Raw genomic sequence first — 22,581 nt, forward strand, 5'->3', positions numbered from 1 at the left:
AATTTCACAATAATCCTAAGGATAATTAGTCCCTATCATAACTCTAGTCCAATTTTACTTCTGGGAGTTATAAAACGTCTTGGGGGCCGAGGGCTACGTAGTGAGCACTCTCCTCTCTCCAAGCAGCGGGCAGGTTCGGATGAGGTTAATACACTCAATTTCATTGTGCAGCTCCCTTCCTCTTCTTTGCCCTTTTCTTTTGTGCATATAATTGGAAAACAAATGAAAAAAAATGACCAAAAGTCCTTTGGGAATGTGACTGAAAAAGAAGTGTATCTGCTTGCTGGTGTTCTCATAAGAGAAAAGAGAGGGCTTGAAAATACACCTTTTAAAAGTGGGGAAAGGATCTGCATAGGCCCCGTAAATAGCGACTCAAATATTTCACGAGCAAATAAGAGTCTCTGGGTTATATCCACAACTAAGGGAGAACCAACTCTACTAGATAGAAGGAGGGGTATTACAATTTAACAATGAACCAGAGTGAAATATTAAAAACACAAAGGAAAAAAAAAAACTTTGATTAATTTGAAAGTAACAAAAAAAAAAATGATTCCAATTATTTCATAGTGTCTGCCAACCTAAATTAACTAAACAACTGTTCACAGACATTACTAAGATCTTAAGTTATGATTTTCTCATTTTTCATTCTGGAATTTAATAAATTGTTAGTTGATCAGGAAAACTTGGCTCTTACCATTAAAACAAAAATGAGCTAGGTTTGAACTCTGATTCTACTACTTTTTACTGGTACATTTTTAATATTTTTACTATTTTATATTACAGAACGTACATGATTGCATCTGATCTAATACAGACTTTCTTTGCTCTGCATGCCCATGGGAAGTTGTGCAGGGCCAGTAAGGTAATAATGGAGCGCCAGTGGCTCTTCTCTGCCTGCACAACCAGTGGCACTTCATTTGGGCGGCAGAATCTGAGGATGTAAGTAGATGGAGATAAGAAGGCCTGTAGCCCTGTGCACGTAACCATTAAATGTATTCCATTCATTGGAATGGTGATTAATTTACTCAATGAATAACACTTATTAAGAACCTATTGTGTGTTAGGCATTTTCTCTCAACACTTGAGATATTTCAGGACACACAGAAGACCAGCATCTTTGTCCTCTGCAGGCTTTGTTGTCAGGAGACTCCAACAATAGACAGCCAACAGGATCAACAGTAGAGGACGTGGAGTGTGAGAAGGGGATGAAGGGCTGTGCCAGGGAGGGAGGATAGTGGAGCAGACAGGCGGCCCAGGGCCGCAGGGCTGGAGGTGAGCAGTGTGAGGTGCAGGCCAGGCAGTGCCTGTGGGGAACTGAGAGCTGGTGCATCCCTGAGGAGCAGGGAATTCCTAAGGAGATCCACCTGGAGGAGTAGACCAGAGACATTCAGACAACAAAACCAAATCCATAAATAATGGCAGCTTCCAGAGAAAGAAGCGGCACAGTTGCAGGAGACAGCAGATCAACAGTCACCTGGGATGTGGCAGGAGGGAGCATGCAGAGCATTGGTGTGGGGAGTGAAGAGTGAGGGCTGGGGAAATACTGTCAGGTTGGACCCTGGGGACAGCTGAGCCACTGTACGAATGTGCTGTAACTCACTGAATCGTACACTTGAGATGGACGGATGATCAGACATGCCAATTTTATCTTGGTCAAATATTCAAAAGAGAGGACATAGGAACAGTAGCATTATAAAACAAAAAATTAAATTAAAAATAAACTTGTAGAAGATCTGGGAATTACAATTATAAAAGTGTTAAAACATTGTCTGCTATTTATTCTATGCATGAAATCAAATATCTGATTATATCTTCATTTGATGTCTCAAACCCAGGGCAGGTAGAAGTATTCTGTGATGGCTAGTTTTATGTGTCAATGTGAAGAGGCTTTAGTGTGCAATCTATGCAGTAAAGCATTAATCTAGGTGTGGCTGTGAACACATTTTGCAGACATGTTTAGCTTCTAGAATTAGGAGATAACTCAGGTGAGGTGGTGTACTCCTGTAATCCCACCAAGGGACAGGATTCCAGGTTTAGAGACAGCCTCAGAAACTTAGCAAGGCCTAAGCAATATAGTGAGACTCTGTATCAAAATGAAACATAAAAAAGAGCTGGGGATGTGGCTCAGTGGGTAAGTGCCCCTGGGTTATATCCATAGTACCGAGAGAGAGAGAGAGAGAGAGAGAGAGAGAGAGAGAGAGAAGGAGATTGTACATTGTAGTTAGCCATGTAGGTGGGCCTCATCCAATCAGTTGAAACACCTTAAACACAAAACTGAAGATTTCCCCCAGATATTCATTAATAAGAGAACCAAATTCATTAATAAGAGAACCAATTATAATTATTCACAAAGTTATAATTGGTAAAACTAAGAAATTAGAGCTATGAATGCAAAAGCTATAAGTTCTATGAGGAAGAGATTCATCTTTTTGTTATGCTATATTGCCAGCATCTATTATTGTGTCTGAGATATTCTAGGGTCTCCATAATCCTTTTGGATATAAATGAATAAAAAAAGATCTTAGTTCTAATAGGAAAGGCAAATGTGGGGGCATTAAAACATGTTTGGAAGCAAAGTCTAAGGATTTGGAAAAAGAGATTTAGAAAAAAAAAAAAAAGATTGACTATTAATTCACTAGCAAGGCGAAAACTGAACACTGATCTAATTATAGGAAGAGATTAAGGACTTAGATTCTCCAGGCAAGTCATGTGTGTTTTCTTTTGAAGGCATTTCTTGGGAGTAACTTTCATGTGCAAGACAGCAAATCTGCCAAGCATTTCTGAGAAATGTGGAGGGATCCGCGAGAGCTGCGGAAAGTCCCCATCCGTGAAATTCATGAGGACCTTCTCTTGGCGTGGAAGCCAGGGATCCCATTCTGCCAGGAGGGGCTGTACTCAGAGCTCTGGGCCCCAAGGATGCTCTCCTGAACTTACCTCTTAGGAACAATCCCCTGGGAACCTATGTCCTATATCTCTGACTGCAAGCCCACGCTCCACTGTTGAGTAAACACATGTTGTAGGAAATCCCAAGCTGGGTGCAGCATGAAATCAAAATGACTTAATTCATTATTAGTTGTGTGATTTTGGGGAAAACACCAAATTCTGAAGAGGAATGAGAGAGGCCTTCTGAGTAATCGTGTGTTGGGGGCCGGGGAGTGGCGGGTACTTTATTCCCAGCCTCATTATTCCCTCTGGGTAGAGTTTCTGACATGCTCATCCTTTGGTAGTGGTATCTTCCCACTGAACATGAATCAAGGTGAGGTTAGAAATTCCTCTGTTTCTGAAAATGTCTAGGTCAACCTATGAACACAGATGCTCCTCTTGTCCTGAAGCCGGGCCGGCTGGCTGACGTGAAGCCTGGACATCTTCTCCCTCACTCCCTGTGGGTTCCTTCCTGTGGGTGCCCTGCACACCAACGGTGCCTCCTCCTGGTGACCAGGCCTTTTGTTGTTGTTGATTCTAACATGTGTCAGAGGTGACTCACTGTTTCTTGCATGTGTGAGCCTGGAATTCTTTCACTTTTTTCTTTCTTTTTTATTGACTTCCTTCCAGTTCCAGTTCCAGTCCTGGTTAGGTTGACGGCAGGATTTTCCTCTAGCGCGCTGTGCGGTCGACTTCGCTGGTGCAGCTGTTTGCTTCGACACTTCTACCTTTAGTTAGCCACGTCTTCTCAGACCTATGTTTGATGTTTAACTCCCATAGGATCCATCTTTGTAAAGGGATGACAGAGAATCCAGAGTCTGAGCCTCCTCTGAGAAGCGTGGTGACTTTCTCATAAAGAGAGTCCCAGAACAAATGCAGACTTTACTGTGGGCTGAGTGTGCCCTCCAGAAAGGCATGCTGGAGCTTTGCCCCAGGACCTGTGGGTGGGGCTTAACTGGGACCTACCTATGGCGCAGAGGTAGCCAGTGATGACAGGGTGACCCTGATTAGGGTGGACCCTAATCTACAGCAGTGTCCTTGTCAGAAGAGGGGAATGTGGACAGAGACGGAGGGGAGAAGACAATGTGCAGATGGAGGCAGACACTGAAGCAAGCATCTGTAGGCCAACGGATGCCCCGGAGTGCCACCAGCCCCAAGGAGCCACCGGGAGTCATGCCAAAGGTCCCTTCCCAGAGCCTCCAGGCAGAGTGCAGCCCTGTGGCCACTTGGTCTGGACTTGGACCATCCAGGACTGTGGTAGTCAGCTTGTTCACTGCTGTGACTAAAAGACCTGCCAAGAACATTTGAAGAGGAGGAAAAGTTTATTTGGGGGCTCAGGTTTCTAAGTCATGGACAGCTGGCTCCATTCTCTGGGGTTCAAAGTGAGGTGGAACATCATGGAGGAAGAGTGTAGTGGAGGGAGGTGGCTCACATCACAGTCAGAAAGCAGAGGCTCCACTTGCCAGATGCTAAATATATACCCCAAAGCCACACTCCCTGAATGCCACCTCCTCCAGCCACATCCCACTTGCCCTCAGTTAGCACTCAGTTAACCCCATCAGGGGATTAATTCACTGATTGGTCAAGGCTCTCACAACCCAATCATTTCTCCTCTAAACCTTCTTGAATGGCCTCACACGGGAGCTTTGGGGGACACTTCACATCCAAACAGTAACTAGGAGTGTGAGAGAGAAAAATTTCTATTGTTTTAAACCATTAGTTTGTGGTTCTCTGTTATGGCATATTTAGTAAATCGAAAATATGCCTCAAGCAAGTTTGTTTAGGATTACATTTTCCTACCCTTAAAAAGATATGTCCTTTTTCATATGATATCAATTAATAAAACACTTTGCTCCCTAACATTTGAAGAGCAGCAAAAGGAGCTAGAAAACAAACTGCAGAAGGACAAGAGGCAACCTGGCCCTTTGGAAGCCTGAAGAGTGGATCCCAAACCTGGAGCTGCGAGGTCCGGTGAGCCCTCTGTCCATGGCCTCTGCAGCCGGGGGATCCCTGACAATCTATGGCTAACCCAGAGTGTGTTAGATCCTTAAGGAAGCTTTTAGACATTCAAATTTGTGTAGGATGGTTTGCATCGCCCGATAATAAGCAGCCAAGGAACTCCACAACTGGAAACAAGCTTCCTAACAGCTTTAATGTAAAACAACTTTATATAGATGCATATTTGCATGTCTGTCCACTTAGCTATTTAAATCCATGCTCTATTTCAATGATCATGGAAAGGCTATTGTGATAGACTAGATGTTTGTGTTCCTCAAAATCCATATACCGAAACCCAACTCCCGATGTGATGGTATGAGGAGGGTGAGGTCCTCACAATGGGATCAGAGCCCCCATGAGGACAGAGAGAATGCTGGAGTCCTCTTTGTCTCTCTCCACCCCACCTGCATGATGTGAAGATAAAGTGAGAAAAGGGCATTCTGAAATCCAGGAAGAGTGTCCTCAATAGATACTCAATCTGCCAGGGCTTTGATCTTAGATTTCCAGCCTCCAGAACTGTGGGAGATGCACTTCCATGGTCTAAGCCATTCGCCCTGTGGGGTTGTCCCAGTGGCCCTGGCTGAAGAGACAGCTCTATATTGGTGAGTCTAGACTAGTAGCTGGAAGGGGTGTGCCCTCTACTAAATGGCACCGTCCCTAATCCTGTCACACTCAGGCTGGTTCCCAAGGGTCTCCTCTCTGGCCAACTCCGCCTGCCTTGGCACCTTCTTGAGGGCTCCTCTCCATCCCCTGTTCCATAGTGCTCCTTTTCCAATAAGACCAACTCTAGAACTTGCTTACCCTTGCTATGTTTTCTTTTAAGTGAAAACAAAGGGGCTAATAAAAACAGCAAACCTAAGAAGTGCTACAAGTTTAAAAACCTTTCTCTAACAATCATGGGACCTGGCCTATCCAAAAGCCTGTCACCAAGTAATTGGTCAATAATGAAATATGATCATCACATTTATTATTCTCTCGATTGTTAAGTTGAATGACAAGCTAGTAATTTCAGTTGAGAAGAGAGAAAAAAGTTCAAGCAACCACAACTTCTTTTGTTGAGGAAACATCTCAAATGACTCATTTCACTCCTGTTTTGCCTTTTCCCAAGCAAGAACAAAGCACCTGATTGGCACTTAAACATCCAATCAGGAATGTTCATTAAAGAGAATTGAGACCTTCCCTGGGATTCTCAGGAAACCCTTAAGAGAGGCATATAACTACCCCCTGGTGAGAAAGTGAGTTTGCAGGTGCAGAGGAAGCTGCTCAAGTGGAACTTGGCTTCAAAAGTGACAGAGTGAGGACAGGTTTAGGGGTTTTGATGGGAAACTAAGCTCCACAAGCCTTTACTTAAGACTTTAGAGAAGGAAAACCATTTCTTTCTTTTTTTTTTTGTTTTGTTTTGTTTTGAGATTGAGGAGAAAGAAATACTTCCAGTAGCACAAGAGCCGATCAGGGATCTTTAGATGATCCATGGCCTAAAATCTCAAATCTTCCTGTCTCTGAATGAGCTTCCAAAATGACTTGAGACAAAATGGAGAGACCAGGAGACAGCCAGCATTACCATCTCCTAGGGCCAGAGCTGGGTTACAGAGGGTATGTTATGCCAGGTTCACAGAAGAGATTATATTGGCATTTGACAGATGAAGAAAGTAAGATAAGTTATCAAAGGCTGACGGCACCTGAGCACCAAAGCTATGATCCAAAATCAGGTGTGCATGATTCCAAAGCTTGTGTTCTAGAACACAGACAGTCCTTCTGCCCTGGTATTAAGATATGTTCATGACAAGGTTTACAACTTAGAAAATTTTCAGCATGGACAGTATGCAGTTGTGTGTGTGTGTGTGTGTGTGTGTGTGTGTGTGTGTGAGAGAGAGAGAAAATGTTTCAAGTGAAGTTAATCCACAGGCAGCACATATTCTAATCAGGAAGCCACATGCGGAAGGGGTCACCAGGTCACCAGTATTAGATCAGAAACATTGCAGCCATTCTGGAGCTGCCTACACCAAAGATTTCTGCCGTGTATTCTTTTGACTGATTTATTCAATGCCAAATTAGATTTTCTTTCATGATATTGATGGTGTGTAATTGGCATAAATGTTAGATAAATGCAGAAAAGGATATCTCAATGGTGAAATTATACATATTAATGATATATCATTTGCAAAACATCTCTTAGAGACACTCCACCTTATATGAAGATAGTTCCAAGGACCTAGTGAGACCTATGACCTGAGCCCTTAGAAATGGTTCTGGAGTTGGGATCTCTGAGAGATTTGGTGTCATGTATTTGCTTTTGAGGCTTTCTGTTGACTGGCACTGGCTCTGAATCCCACTGCCCAGTGTCACTGCTGCAAGAGAACATTTTATTGAAGGTGCAGCAAGTCAGAGAGCTTAGACTTCATTTGGCTTACAGGACAGTGTGTTAAGAGTGCTGTGAGTGTCTTCTAGTGAATGTGTACCTGATCAAAGTCTGTACATGGACAAGGACAGCCTTTCATTTCCCCTTGCTGCTCCTGGTAACAAAGCTGTAGGAGAGAGGGTGATTCTCAAGCATCTCAAACTTTACAGTGATTAACATTCTCTTTCAAAAAGAATCTAAAGATATGTCTATAAATTTCAAATGTGTCTGTCAGTCTACTCTTCAGATCTTTTTGTCAGAATCACTTAGAATTTGGAATTCTTCAATTTCTCAGTATCTTTTAAAGCTCTAGTAGTAGTAAGGCCTGAGAATCTGAATTGTAATGAGTTCCCCTGTGATTCTATACACTCTGAGGATTCAGCCAACGAAGATATAACCACAAAAACATCAGGAACATTTGCTGACAGCCTGTCCCGGAGGCAGGCCAAAGACCCAAGAGCAAGCCAATGTTCTTCTGACTTCTGGATTTAAAAATCAAACTCCGTAAAGCAATAAGAAATAGGAGACCATAAAACCCTTACATCCTGCGAATTTTTGGCCACAGACATGTGGCTACAGCTATTTGCCTACCCGTCTAGATCAAGATAGATGAAAACCACCACAGGCATTCAGCGAACCCATCCGTGGCCAATGGCAAGAGACAAGTAGAGATTGCTAGCAGCTTCTCAACTGACAATCCTCTACAACTGCAAGGAGAACTCTTGGCCAAAAGCCCATGGTGTCAAATAACTTTTTGGAGAAAACCAGTTTGGCACTTTAGTTGCTTTTTTCTCATATCCATCAGACCTAGTAGATCAGAAACATTACTTTGTTTACTCATAAGATATCAAAGTTTACAAAATCATGCAGTTTTTGATTCCAACAAACATTGTGCAGGACTAGTTCAGGACTCTGGTTTCTAAGATAGCACCCATAAGAAAGAAGTGTTGGCCCTGGACAGGCATCAGAGAGAGGTCTGAGCTGGGTGCAAACTCAGTGGAAAGTTAGTTAAGCTCCTAGGGCTTCTGATTCTACTTTTAGACAATTTTGGGGGAAAAAAAGGCTTGTCCTGCATATTTTATACTACTTGCTAATTCATTCATAAATATTTATTACTCCTGTCTTATATTCCAGGAATTTTTCTAGGACCCTGGGGGACATAGCAGGAAACAAGACAGACAAGGTAATTGCTCTTATGTATGCTTACTCTAATAACTAGAAAAAAAGAGATGCACATAGTTATATTTAAATATATACTTACATAAGCAAATAAGTAGATATATGAATATTAATAAGAATATTTTCAGAGGCAAATATATGTACACATGTATATTTTAAAACTAAAACCAAAGTCTTTTCTGAGGATGTGATATGTTTTCTTAGCTTTCACATTGCACGAGTTTGGATGAGAAAAACAATATCTAATGGAAAGATGTATTATCCCGAGATCTGCCGAGTTCATCTTGAAACTTCCCTTATTTAGCATGGTATTGGTTAACCAGTAAAGGATGGCATTCTTACCTCCAAAGAAGTATTTCTCTCCAGTTTTAACTTGAAGAGGACTATTTGTTCGAACAGCTGATGCTTCATCCCCATCAATGGTGAGAATAGCAAAGTTTTCCTTGGCTAGAAAACGAACCTCATGCCACTGACCATCATTCAACCCAGAACCTGAAAGGTACAAGATAAAAGTCAGCTTTTTATGTTAAGATGGTTCTGTTAAACACAGCTTTAAAAAAATCATATTATTTTAAATTGACAAATGATAATTTTATTAGATTTATGGTTCACAGTGTGATGTTTTGATACATATAGAAATTGAATTAGTTAAGCCAATTTAATTAACATTTCAGTAACCTCTCTTACTTGACATACTTTGAAATTTATTCAGTTATTTTGAAATATACATTATTATTGAGTGAGTTTCCCTAGAAGTTACTGGTCAAAGTAATAGTTCCAGCTACATGGGAGAAATAAACACAAATTTTAATATCAACAGAATTAATATTTTAGAAGTAAAACCATACATTCATCTAGAAAAATACAGTGCTGCCTCTAAATTTCATTATCTCGTGTTTCTTTAAGATTATATCTGGTTCTTTCATCCATTGGACTGAATAAAGCACAATCTAAGTCAATCAGGTGAAGAAATATGATTAAAATTATATCAGGATGGTTGTGGGTAAAGAATGCTCTGAATAAAGTCATTTGGAAAGTGACGATGAACTGTTTCAATTTCATAACATTTTCCGATTAGCTTTGCATGATCATACTCTCAGATTTATGGTTTTATCTAATTTTTCACTTTTAAAATATTGTCTACATTGGTTATTTTCTCTCAATAAACACCTGGCAAGGGTAGTTTATAGATATTAGGTACCAAATAAAAATGTGTGACTATGTGCAATTATATGTCCTAATTAACCACTAGTGATGACAGGAAGTAACAAAAGGATTTTGAGTCATTGATAAGAGGGCATTGTTAAAATGAGGTCAGTCATATTTCAGCAAATAAAAACCATCAAAATAAACCAACAATGCTCACCCTAACACTTACATTTCCTAATACAAAGATATTTAGTTGTAGACATTCTATTGATCACTCCAGTAGGTGACAATAGTTCAATGTCTGTTTGGTTTGTGTTCACTTTACAAAGAATAATTAAAAATATAAGGTACAAATAGGAGAGCAATCATAGAACCTAAGAACCTAGAGAGTATTTAGGAGATAGAGAAACTGAAGAGAGTGAGAGAGGTTTTATGTGACCTTGGAAAAAGAAAGCAATTCAGTTCTAGTCTACTTCAGATGGTATAATCTAAAGTACACAGGTTAAAGTTCCTGGAGCGTACACTTCATTTTCACAAAAGAAAGACTAGCAAGCAAAGATATTTAAAAATAGTGTAAATCCATGGAGCACAGAAGAAGGATTTAGGTGCCAGATAATTTATAACAGGAGCCTATAAACCACATCTGTGGGCCATAACTTTATTTTGGCCACCCATTTTTGTTTAATCTGTGGGATAAGAATGGTTTGTATATTATTAAAAAGTTGAAAAGAAATCAAAATAGTAATAATATTTAGTGACAAGCAAAAATTTCATAAACTCAATTTTAGCATCCATATACAGTTTCATTGAAAAACAGTCAAGTCCACTTGTAGAGCAGACAATTGCCGTACATTAACTGAGTCAAATAGTTGTACCAGGAATTATATGACCACAAAGTCTAGATGATTTACTATGTGGTTCATCCAGAAGAATAGCATTAGCTAACAGTTGTTTCATGCTATTACACAAGAGTACTATTTAAAAAGCCAAGGCCTACTGAATCTTAGAAGGTAGTCATGTATCTGTAATATTTACTCACATTATAGTAAATATCATTGTGGTATGCTTTGGAAGTGGGATGTCCCCCAAAAGCTCACGTGTGAGACAATGCAAGAATGTTCAGAGGAGAAGATTGGGTTGTGAGGATCTTTACCTAATCAGTGAATTAATCCCTGATGGGGATTAACTGAGTGGTAACTGGAGGTAGGTGGGGTATAGATGGAGGAAGTGGCTCACTCAGGGTTTGGCTAGGGGGTGTATATTTTGTATCTGGGGAGTGGAGTCTCTGCTTCCTGATAACCATTGTATGAGGTGCTTGCTTCCCTCCACCACACCTTTCCACCACGATGTTCTGCCTCTCATCAAGCCCCTAGGAATGGAGCTGGCCTTCTATATGTTAAGACCTCTGAATCTCTGAGCCCTCAAACAAATAAACTTTTACTCCTCTACAATTGTGCTTGTCAAATCTTTTAACTGCAGTAGTGAAAAAGCTGACTAAAACACATTGTAAATAATTAAGGCCAGAAATTTCTTAGGATTTTCAAACTTTTCATTTATTAGTACTGATCATATTTTATTTTAGTGGTGGATGATACAAAATGTCTGCTTTAATCAATACAAAATAATTTCCAAATTATAAATTGTACACACACACACACACACACACACATGAAAAATTATTCATAGAATAAAACATGTGTGCAGGGAGTAGCACCCGAGTGTCTGTGCCCACTGCCCACACCATTTCCTTGCTGGCTGGCACACTGACTACACAGTTTTGCCCAAACCTTGAGAATACGTAAGCAGCCCTCACCCCAAAACAGAAATGGGGATAGGACATGAAGTGTGGTGTGGGGAGGTGGTATCAGCCAACTCGTGACCTGAAGTGTAACTGCAGGGTAGCACAGCCTCAACCCTGAGAGAGATTCTACTTCTGATGTATACTCACAACTCAGCCAACTGATGGTGAACCTCATTTTATGAACTAGTCCCACAGAAGCTCCAACAATACTTTAACACATGGACTAGGAGAGACAAGGCCTCAAACCAACAACCAGACCCCAAAGAGGAACAAACAGAGGGGGATCTAAGGTCCTACTCCTGTAAATCTACTTATACATCAAAAGCAAAGCATAGTCCTAAGGGTGGGGGTGTATACCAAAGGAAACAAAGATAAAAGAGTAAGAGGAATCCATTAAAATAGGTGTGTAAGTCTAAATCCTCTGACAACATGAGAAAACAGGAAAACAAGTCTTCTTCCCCAAATTACAATCCCCCAACACAGGAACCCACAGACATGGAAGCAAATAAAATTTCAGAGAATGATTACAAAAAAAACTGATTATTAAAATATTCAAAGCACTACAAGAAGATCTAAGAAATAAAATCAGAGAGCAAATATAGTAGGTGAAAGACTATTTCAATAAAGAAGTAGAGATATTGAAAAGAAACCAATAAGAACTCTGCAAATGAATGATACAATGCTCAAATTTAAAAATTTACCTGAGATTATCACCAAAAATTAGATTATGTAGAGAACAGAATTTCAGATGCTGAAGACAGGGTATGAGAGCTTGAATACTCAGTATTTGATTAAAAAAAAAAGAAAACATGTTCAGTACACAAAAACTCTGGGACAATACCAAGAGTCTAAATTTGACAGTCATTGGGATATAAGAGAGCATGGAAATAACAGACTAATACCATTAAGAATGTTTTCAGTGAAATAATAGCAGAAAAAATTTAGTGACCTTAGAAATACGATAGACAACCACATATAGGCTGCAAATAGAACCCCAAATAGACAAGATAAAAAAAACTTTCTAAGACACATCATAATAAAAATGCTTTACCAAGAAAATGTGGAAATAAGGTATAAGAAAAAAAAGCTATAAGAGAAAGCATCAGGTTCACTTCTTACTTCTCAACTCAGACACTAAAATCAAGAAGGGCTCAGAATGAAATATTCCAGGCTTTGAAAATAATTGCCAGCCAATGTTTACTGTATCTAGCAAAGCTATCTTTCAGAATTTGAAAAGAATGAAAATGTTTCCAAAAGGATAAACTATAAGGATTCATGACCACTAAGCCAGTACTACAAAAAGTATTTAAAGATATACTACACACAGAAAAAACTCAAAAACAAACCTCAAAGCTCCCAAATCAGGAAGCTCTCTAAAAAAAATAATTAATTGAGTAAAAATTAAGATTGAATTAAATATAACAAACAAACCAAAATGGCCAGAATAACAAGCTTCTATCCAAAATGATACTGAATGTAAATGGTCTCAATTCCGGAATTAAAAGACATATACTGGCAGAATAAATTTTAAAAAATAAGATCCAATTATATACTGTTGACAAGGGACTCACATGCAAATACATACACAGAATGAAAGCAAAATTATGGGGAAAAAAATTCCACATAAATGGAGTCTGAAAATAAGCAGGAGTAGCTACTCCTATATTTGATCAAGTAGATTTGAAGTGAAAAATTAATGATAAGAGATAAAATGGTCATTACATACTGGAAGAGAAAAAAATCCAACATGAAGATATAAATATAGAAAATATTTATGCCTCAAATGTTAGTACACTTAATTACATTAAATAAATAAATAAAACTTTTTGACATTAAATCCCAGATAGAACCTAATAAAATAATACTGGGTAATTTCAACACACCCCTTTCACCAATGCAGAGTTCATTCAATAAAGATACTTCCAACCTAAATAATACTATAAATCACATGGACCTACAGACTTCTACAGAATATTTCACCCCAAACCAGCTGACTATACTTTTTTCTCAGCAGCTCAAGAAATCTTTTCAAAAATACACCATATTCTAGGTCACAGTGTAAGTCTCAGCAAATACGAAATAAATGAAATTATTTCATGCATCTCATCAGATCATAATGGAATGAAATTAGAAATCAATATCAAGAAAATAATAGAAATGGCACAAATACACAGAGACTGGAACAAAAATCTTAAATGGGAAATGGGTCATAGAAATAATGAGAGAAGAAATAAAAAATTTTTAGAAAAAAGTAATAATAATGATGCAACATATCAAAATCTCTGGGATAGTATGAAGACATTATCAGATGAAAGTTTATAGCACTGAATAACAACACTGAAAACAAACCCAGAAAGATCACAAATAACTAATCTAATGCTACACCTTAAGACACAAAGAAGAAGAACAATTTCTACAATTAGTAGAAGACAGGAAATAATATTAGAACTGAAATTAATAAAATTGAGAATGAGAAAACAATACAAAGGATAAATGTAACTGAGTTGGCTCTTTGAAAAGATAGATAAGACTGATAATTTGCTGAAAGAAAGAACCCAAATCAATACAATTAGAGATGAAAAAAAGAGATATCAGCACAGATACTTCTGAAATCCAGAGGATCACTAGAAACTATTTTGAAAATTTATACTCTAATAAATTGCAAAATCTAAAGACACTGACAAATTTCTAGACACATATGACCTTACCAAATTGAACTATAAATATATAGAAAACCTAAGCAGACCAATATAAAGCAATAAATTGAATCAGCAATAAAGGTATTTTAAAAGAAAATCCCAGGACCAGATAGATTCTCAGTCAAGATCTTCCAAACCTGTGAGGAAAGAACAACACCAGCCCGCCTCAAATTATTCTGTAAAATAGAAAGAGGGGAACTCTCCCAAATGCATTCTATGATGCCATTGTCACCCTAATACCAAAAACAGACAAACACACATCAACTTAAAGAAATCTACAGAGCATTATCCCTGATGAACATAGATACAAATGTTCCTAATAAAATATTACCAAACAGCACTCAAAAATACATCAAGAAGATAGTGCACCATGATCAACTGGGTTTCATCCCAGGGATGCAAGATTGTTTCAACATACACAAATTAATAAATGTAATTCCTCATGTAAATAAAATTACATAAAAGTATCACATGCTCAGAAGAGTATATACAATCAATTAACAAATACATGAAAAAAAAATGTTCATCATCTCTCACAATTAGAGAAATGCAAATCAAAACCACCCTTAGATATCATCTCACTCCAGTCAGAATGGCAGCTATTATGAAGAAAAATAACAATAAATGTTGGCCAGAATGTGGGGAAAAGGCACACTCACACACTGCTTGTGGGACTGAAAATTGGTGCAGCCAATTTGGAAAGCAGTATGGAGATTCCTTGGAAAACTGGGAATGGAATCACCATTTGACCCAGCTATCCCTCTCCTTGGTCTATACCCAAAGGACTTAAAAACAGCATATTACCAGGATACAGCCACATCAACGTTTATAGCAGCACAATTCACAATAGATAAACTGTGGAACCAACCTAGATGCCCCTCAGTAGATGAGTGGATTAAAAAATATGGCATATATACACAATGGAATATTACTCGCAATAAAAGAGAATAAAATCATGGCATTTGCAGGTAAGTGCATAGTTGGAGAAAATGATGTAAGTGAAGTTAGCCAATCCCCCCAAAAAGCAAATGGTGAATGTTTTCTCTGATATAAAGTCTCTGACTCATAATGAGGTAGGGAGGGGAAGCATGGGAGGAATAGACGAACTCTAGATAGGGCAAAGGGGTGGGAGGAGAAGGGAGGGGGCAGGGGTTAGCAATGATGATGGAATGTGATAGACATCAGTATCCAAAGTACATGTATGAAGACATGAATTGGTGTGAACACACTTTATATACAGAGATATGAAAAAGTGTGCCCTGAATGTGTAATAAGAATTGTAATGCATTCCACTCATGTATTTAAAAAAATAAAATCAATTTAAGAAAGTATCACATGATATATTAGATTCAGAAAAGGCCTTGGACAAAAAGCAGTACTCCTTCATGTAAAAATGCCAGAGAAATTAGGACTAAGGGGAACTTGCCTCAACAATATAAAGGCTATATATGATAAAACGAAACAAAAACATACTAAGCAGAAAATAAAAATGAAAGAATTTCCTCTAAAATCAGAAACAATCCCAGGATATCATTCATTGCACCTACTTAATGTAGTTCTTGATACTGTAGCTAGAGCAATCAGGTAAGAGAAGGAAATGAAAGAGATACAAATAGGAAAAAAAGAAGTCAAATTTTCTGTTTGCTGATGACATGATCCTGCATCTAGAAGACCCCCAAAACACTAGGAAACTTTCTGGAGCTAATAAATTCAGCAAAGTAGCAGGATTCAAGATCAATATTCATAAATCAATAGCTTTCCTATACTCTGATCATGAATCTGCTAAGAAAGAGATCAGAACAACTATTCTGTTCACAATAACCTCATAAACAAACTTAATACTTGGGAATAAATCTAACCAAGGAAGTGAAAGTCTTTCTACAATGATAACAATAAAACCCTGAAGAAAGAAATTAAAGATGACTTTAGAGGACAGAAAGACTTCCCCTGTTTTTAGAGAGGCAGAATTAATGTTGTCAAAATGGCCATACTACCAAAAGCACTATTACAGATTCAATACAGTCCCCACCAAACTACCAATGGCATTCTTCCCTGAACGAATAAAATAAAACAAACCAAAAATAAATAAATAAACCAGCCCTGACATTCATTTGGATGAACGAAAGACCTAGAACAGCCAAAGCAATAGTGAGGAATAAGTGATATTGGTGGTATGACGATACCCAACCTCAAATATTACTGTAGCAGAGCTACAGTAACAAAACAGCATGATATTGGCATCAAAATAGACATGAAGACCAATGATATAGAATAGAAGATAGAGACAAATCCACATACTTACAGTCATCTGATACGTTAGAAATGTGCCATATATATATATATATATATATATATATATATATATACATACACATACATTTTCCTCTAAAATCAAAAACAATACCAGGATATCACTCTCATTACACCTACTTAATGTAGTTCTATATAGATATATAGATATAGACAAGAAAAGAAAGCCTTTTTAAGAAACGATGCTAGAAATACTGAATATCCATTTTGGAATAATGAAACTACATCCCTCTCTCTCACCCTACACAAAAATAAAATCAAAGTGGATCAAAGACTTAAGTAGTAAATCCGAAAATTTCCAACTGCTAGAAGAAAACATAGGGTCAACACAGAAACATATTGGCAATCATTGGCTTTCTTAACAAGATTGCTAAAGAAATAAAATCAAGAATCAATAAGTGGGATGAAATCAAATAAAAAGATTCTGAACAGCAAACGAAAGGATTAAGAACATGAAAAGAGAATCTACAGAATGAGAGAAATCTTTTCAAGCTACTTTTCCATCAGGGGATATATAAAATCTCAAAAATCTCAGATATATAAAAATCTCAGATATATAAAAAATCTCAAGAATTTTATATCATAAAACAAACAAAATACAAAAAAATAACCCAATGAAAAAGAAGGATTAAAAAAAATCCAGAAATTTCTCAAAGAAGAAATACAAATGGCCAAGAAATATATGAAAAAATGTTCAACTGACAAACAAGAAAATGCAAATCAAAACTACATTAAGATTTCATCTTCAGTTAGAATGACAATAATCAAGAATACAAATAATAATAAATGCTGGTGAGAATTTGAAGGGAAAGGTATATTCATACATTATTGGTTGAACAGCAAATCAGTACACTTTATAAAGCAGTATGGAGATTCCTCAAAAGACTAGAATAGGAACCATCAAATAACCCACTCCTTGGTATTTACCCAATAGAACTAAAATGAGCATACCATAGTGATACATCATTTCCATGTTTCTAAACAGTTCAGTCCACAACAGCCAAGTTATGGAATGAGCCCAGGTGCCCATCAACAGACCAGTAGATAAACTAATATGGTACATATAATAGCACAAGGAAGTTTCACTCAGCCAAAAGGGAGAATGAAATTTTGGCATTTGCTGGTAAATGAATGGAACTATAGAACACTGAAAAAATTGAAATAAGCAAGACTCATAAAGTCAAGGGGTGAATGCTTTCTCTCATATGTGAAAGCTAGAGCAAAGCAAGGGGAAAAGTGGGGGGCAAATTCCTCGCAAATCAAGGACTGGGGGCTGGGGTTGTAGCTCAGCGGCAAAGCGCTTGCCTAGCATGTATGAGGCACTGGGTTCGATCCTCAGCCCCACATATAAATAAATAAAATGAAGGTATAAAAATACTATAACAACAACAAAAAAATATCAAGGGGAGGTGAGCAGAGCAGAGAAAGGAAATAGGGAGGGAGGGAGGAGGGATGGGAAAAGGGAGGAACTGTAGAATAAAATTGACAAAATCATGCTGTTTATGTATGAGCCTATCACAGTGAACTCCACATTTATTTATATCTATAAAGCACCCATTAAAATACCAACAGGAGGAAGAGAAACAGAGTAAAGGAAGGGAAACAGGGAGTGGTGGTGGGGAAGGCAGAGGATGCCCTGGGGACGGGAGTGGAGCAAATTATATTCTGTGCATATGATTATTCTATAATGAACCCCACTGTTACGGACAACTATGGAGCACTAATAAAAACAGTTTGAAAACAGTGTGGACAGCCTCCTACCTGCAGCAGAATGCTTGTCTGGAGCACTTTAATAGCTCACTAACTGGATTCCTTGCTTACGCTCTTTCCACTTACAGTCTATTTTCCTATAATAGTAATGCTATCTTTTTTTTTTCCCCTAAGTGTAATTGGGATCTCAGTATTTCCCTTATGACAACTTTCTGTTGCTCTGAAGCTCATTAAAACACCAGCCTAAGGCCTCTGCTGAAGGGAGGGGTGTCCTATGGTCCTTCTGGAACCACCTGCTGCAAACAGCCTCCAGTCTCTGCTCCCTCCCTTCAGGCCACTGAAAATACCACCTGGTCAGAGAGGCTTTCCTGAGCTCTTCAGTTGAAATGCTATTGTCCTCCCCTCTAGCATTGCCCTTTATCAGGTTTATTCTACCTCATGGAACGTCTCATCACTGAATTTAGTACATGTTTATTTACTAGTTTGTTTTCTGTCTCCTACCACTTGATTATTTGCCCTTTGAGGTCAGGGACCTTCTCTGTTTTATTCTCCGTTAAACTCCTGGCAGCCCAGGCTTGCCTGGCGCTTAGTGGGTGTGAATAAATATGCAAATGAACCTGGGGGTGGTCATGAGTGGGAACTTGGCCTTCTGAGTGTCGCAGACAGACAGCCGAGATGTTGATGGGACACAAGACAGCAGGAACAACAGCACTGGCATTGCTGTCTGCAGTTTCTATTCTGGAAACATTGCACAGTGTGATCAACTCTATTGGTAAGACGTACATTCAGTGTCTCATATTTTCTTCTTCTTAAGTTTAATTTAGCGTCAATAGAGCTTCTTAGAAACTGGTATCACCCTAACATATCCACAGTGGTCCTTCTCAGGTACTGAGTTATTCAATAGAGCATATTCTCTCCTATCTCCCTGGGTATCACCTGAAGACAACCCATACATTTCAGTGGTTTCCGGTGATGTTAGAGAGTGTTGCCCAGGGTCAGTGGTCGCTACAGTCTTGGAAAGTCTCCAGGGGGATTGAATTGGCTGCCCACAGTGGCAAGCCCTTTAATAAAACCCTTTTTGTGGCTTACTGCCCTCCCCTGTCTTATTTCCCTTCTCCCCATACTATGTTTATTATATTAATGTAAAATAAAATGTATGCACCTAAATTCCTATATTTGGATTTGGTTTCTGGTATGTATAGGTAACTTTTAAAGACAATTTCTTATTATAAAGTAAGAATCCTTGGTTTTAGTCCATTTCTTTATGTGACAAGAAGAATATCTTTACCAAGTCATTTAATCGCAGAGATTTTTTTCCTGTCTATACAAAAATTGGGAAAATAATTCTTTATTCTTTCTTGCCTCTCAAATATGCATGAAGAACAACATAAGTAAAATCCTGTCTGCTGTGAAATTACTATGCAAATGTAGTCTTATTCTTAAATTAAAATCAGTTAGCTGTCAGATAAGCAATAGTGTAGACTGAGAAACTTCCTTCTGGAGTAGGTCCCTGTGGGTTCTCTCACAGAATTGATGCATCAGAGAACATATTTTTGTTATAACATTTAAAGTACAAAACTGGATGTATTGTTGAGTAACCCTAGGAGTTTTTGATTTTGCTTTTGCTTTCATTTTTATCTTTACAATATGATGAATCCTTCCATGAAGTGTAGTTTTGGGACATGGGTCTCGATGACATCAATATTATAGATGTTCAATTCACAAATACAAAATATGATCTGAAAGAATCATACTACAGGGGGCATCACTTACAAAATGTTTACAGCTATTCTAAAAGATAGACCAGAAAAATACCTCAGAAAAGTCCCTGTAAAATTTCTTCATCAGAAAATTAACTTAAAAATGGAACATAATCATCTGTTTTGTTCATGGCAAAAGGTCTATTATATTAATCAGATTAAAATTAAAAGGTTATTTTATTTTTTCAAAGAACTTAATTACTAGAGAAATTGGAGTCTAGATGAAAGTGGTCTTGTTGACAGCAGCCGATGCCATATATGCACTTCAGCTGTTATACCTATTCATTTAATTCCAATTATTCTTTTGGACATTTAATGTTAATCCACAAGAGGTATGCCTCAGCAATCCAAGATAGGCATGGGTTCCCACATGCAATGAGCTTGCTCTTAATGCAGAAGGGATGACTGAATGTGGACAAAAAAATATATATATAAAAGAAGCAACGTGCTTTCTTTTGAGCAATTTGGTCACCCCTTCTGCATTAAATCACTCAAGGCTCTTTGCAGAGAAAAATCCAATTTTATGATTTCTACATATGTGAATATTTATAGAAATATGATTTGAAACCCTATGTGCTAGCCACTCTGATAAGGATGCTACTTACAGTTGATTCATTTATACTTCACAGAACATTTTGAAATACTATCTCCAACATATATTAGAGGGACTGAGCCTAACAAAATGTAGGCATGCCGTAGTTGGTGAATGGCAGAGAACAGAACTGGAATTCACCAATAAAGTTCCAGAGACAGATCTTACAAAAAGCAAACCAAAACCAAAACAGGACACAACAACAAACCATGTTATATAGCCCCTGTGCATCACACGCACACACACACCACATTACACACCACACCACACCACACCATACTATGCACATACACTCTTCCACTTGTCACATCTGCAGAAGAGCTCAGTTCCTAGGAACAGCCTGGTGTCACATGGCATCGAGACCACAAATAAACTTAGAATGGAAATTTTATAGTATAGGTTTGACCAGCAAATTCTAGTATTTTCCCCCTGAGGCACGTTTAAATAAGCCCATGAATAGACATGTAAACCACCTCTAAACTTTGTGGAACTCTAAGAGAACTTTGTGTGGTCATTTCCCCCCCATCTCTACCACCTTTTTTTTTTTTTTTTTTAACCCAGGGCCTCACATGTGCTAGGCAAGTGCTCTACCACTGAGCCACAGGCCCAGCCCTCTCCTCCTAATGTTTAAGGAGAGAATGACTTTGACTGCTCTCTTGTGGGCTGGTAGTGCTGAGATGTTCATCCAGACCTTGAGACGCCCCACAGGTAGTTTTCCCACCTCTCAGAACTCAGCCATCCAACATCACGGCAAGAGAAGAGAGGGTGTCACATACCCAGCCACGTCTCCTTGGTCTGTGTCCCTCCTACTCATGCAGGGGACACCTGGACCATTTTGGAAGAAACATAAACTGAAATAGCAAGGACCTGACCTCTCATGTTCCAGAATGTGTGTTGTCTGCATGCTTTCCTGGCCTTCTGTTACTTGGAGCAAACAATACAGAATTATTTCTGCTTCAGAAGAGCCATAAGGAATAGCATTTTAAAGATTTTTTTTTAAAACCAACAATACTGTTTATTATTTTTTAATTCATAAGAAATGGAACACTCATGAAATTTAAGAAAGTCAACATATGAAATTCACTGAGAGTACTGGAGTTGACTAGATCAGTGCTATGCATGTGTACTTATAATACATACTAATGGGTTTATTCAGGGAGAGAAAACAATGTATAATCATTCCAAGACTTATTAAAAATTTCTCAAGTCACATATAACAAAGAACACATCACCCAATGGGTTAAATCAGCCCTTGTATTCACTGTTGAAGGGACATTGTGCTTCTGCCCACCATTCTAGGGTCACTGAAGGTGTGAAGGCTAGAGACTCACCAGGGACCCACATGCCTGCTGTGGTGGGGCCCTGGCAGCTAGACAGTGACTCAAAGCATTCAAAGAGGAAGGACGCTGTTTGCTGATACATAGGCAAAGAGCTCATGTCTCATCTCCTGAGAGCCTCAGAGGTATGTGGAACTGTCCACACAGCCCACTGGACACTATCCTCTATAGAGTAAATAGGGACTCAGTCCTGAGCCACAAGCATCAGAGGGCAGAGAACAGAGTGTGGGAGTCCAGGAGAGGACCCACACAGCCACACGCCTGCCTTTACTCCTTGCTAACCCCCATGATTCTTGACCTCTCTGTGCCTCAGAATTTTCTGCCCTAAAATATAAATAACATAACCTACTTCAGAGGTTCACTTTGATTAGATCAATCAGTATTTGTGTGGTATTCAAGTGGTACCAGGCACATAGGAGGTATTACCTCTCTACCAATAGAGCAAAGTAAAAAAAAATAAAATAAAACAAAATTTTCATTAATTTTATTTATAGAAAAGGAATCTGACTTAAACTCACCAATTTTTTTAGAGGCTAATGCTTTACAATTACACATATCAATGTAGTGATAAGCAAGAGGGCCATATAGTAAGTTATTCCAAAGTGAAGTTCATGAATATATATGCACACAAGACAATAGAAAAAATGTATGTCCTAACTTTACACTAACTGCAACTGGAGGCCCTGGAGAAAGGGGCCCCATGGATTGGCATTAGATAGGGGAAGA

The 22,581-nt window shown here is 38.4% G+C and overlaps 1 protein-coding gene across 2 annotated transcripts in view; it reads right to left on the reverse strand.

The window, feature by feature from the left end:
• Cntnap2 (contactin associated protein 2) overlaps positions 1–22,581 on the reverse strand; it is a 1,898,113-nt gene that overhangs the window by 906,606 nt on the left and 968,926 nt on the right. For both annotated transcript variants that reach the window (XM_048786770.1, XM_015493731.2), the window contains one exon: positions 8,840–8,989. In XM_048786770.1, coding sequence (XP_048642727.1) covers positions 8,840–8,989 — 150 coding nt within the window. The remainder of the gene's footprint in view (positions 1–8,839; positions 8,990–22,581) is intronic.

The sequence above is a fragment of the Marmota marmota genome, unplaced genomic scaffold (genome assembly GCF_001458135.2).
Source record: "Marmota marmota marmota unplaced genomic scaffold, marMar, whole genome shotgun sequence".
In the NCBI taxonomy this organism is placed as follows: Eukaryota; Metazoa; Chordata; class Mammalia; order Rodentia; family Sciuridae; genus Marmota; species Marmota marmota.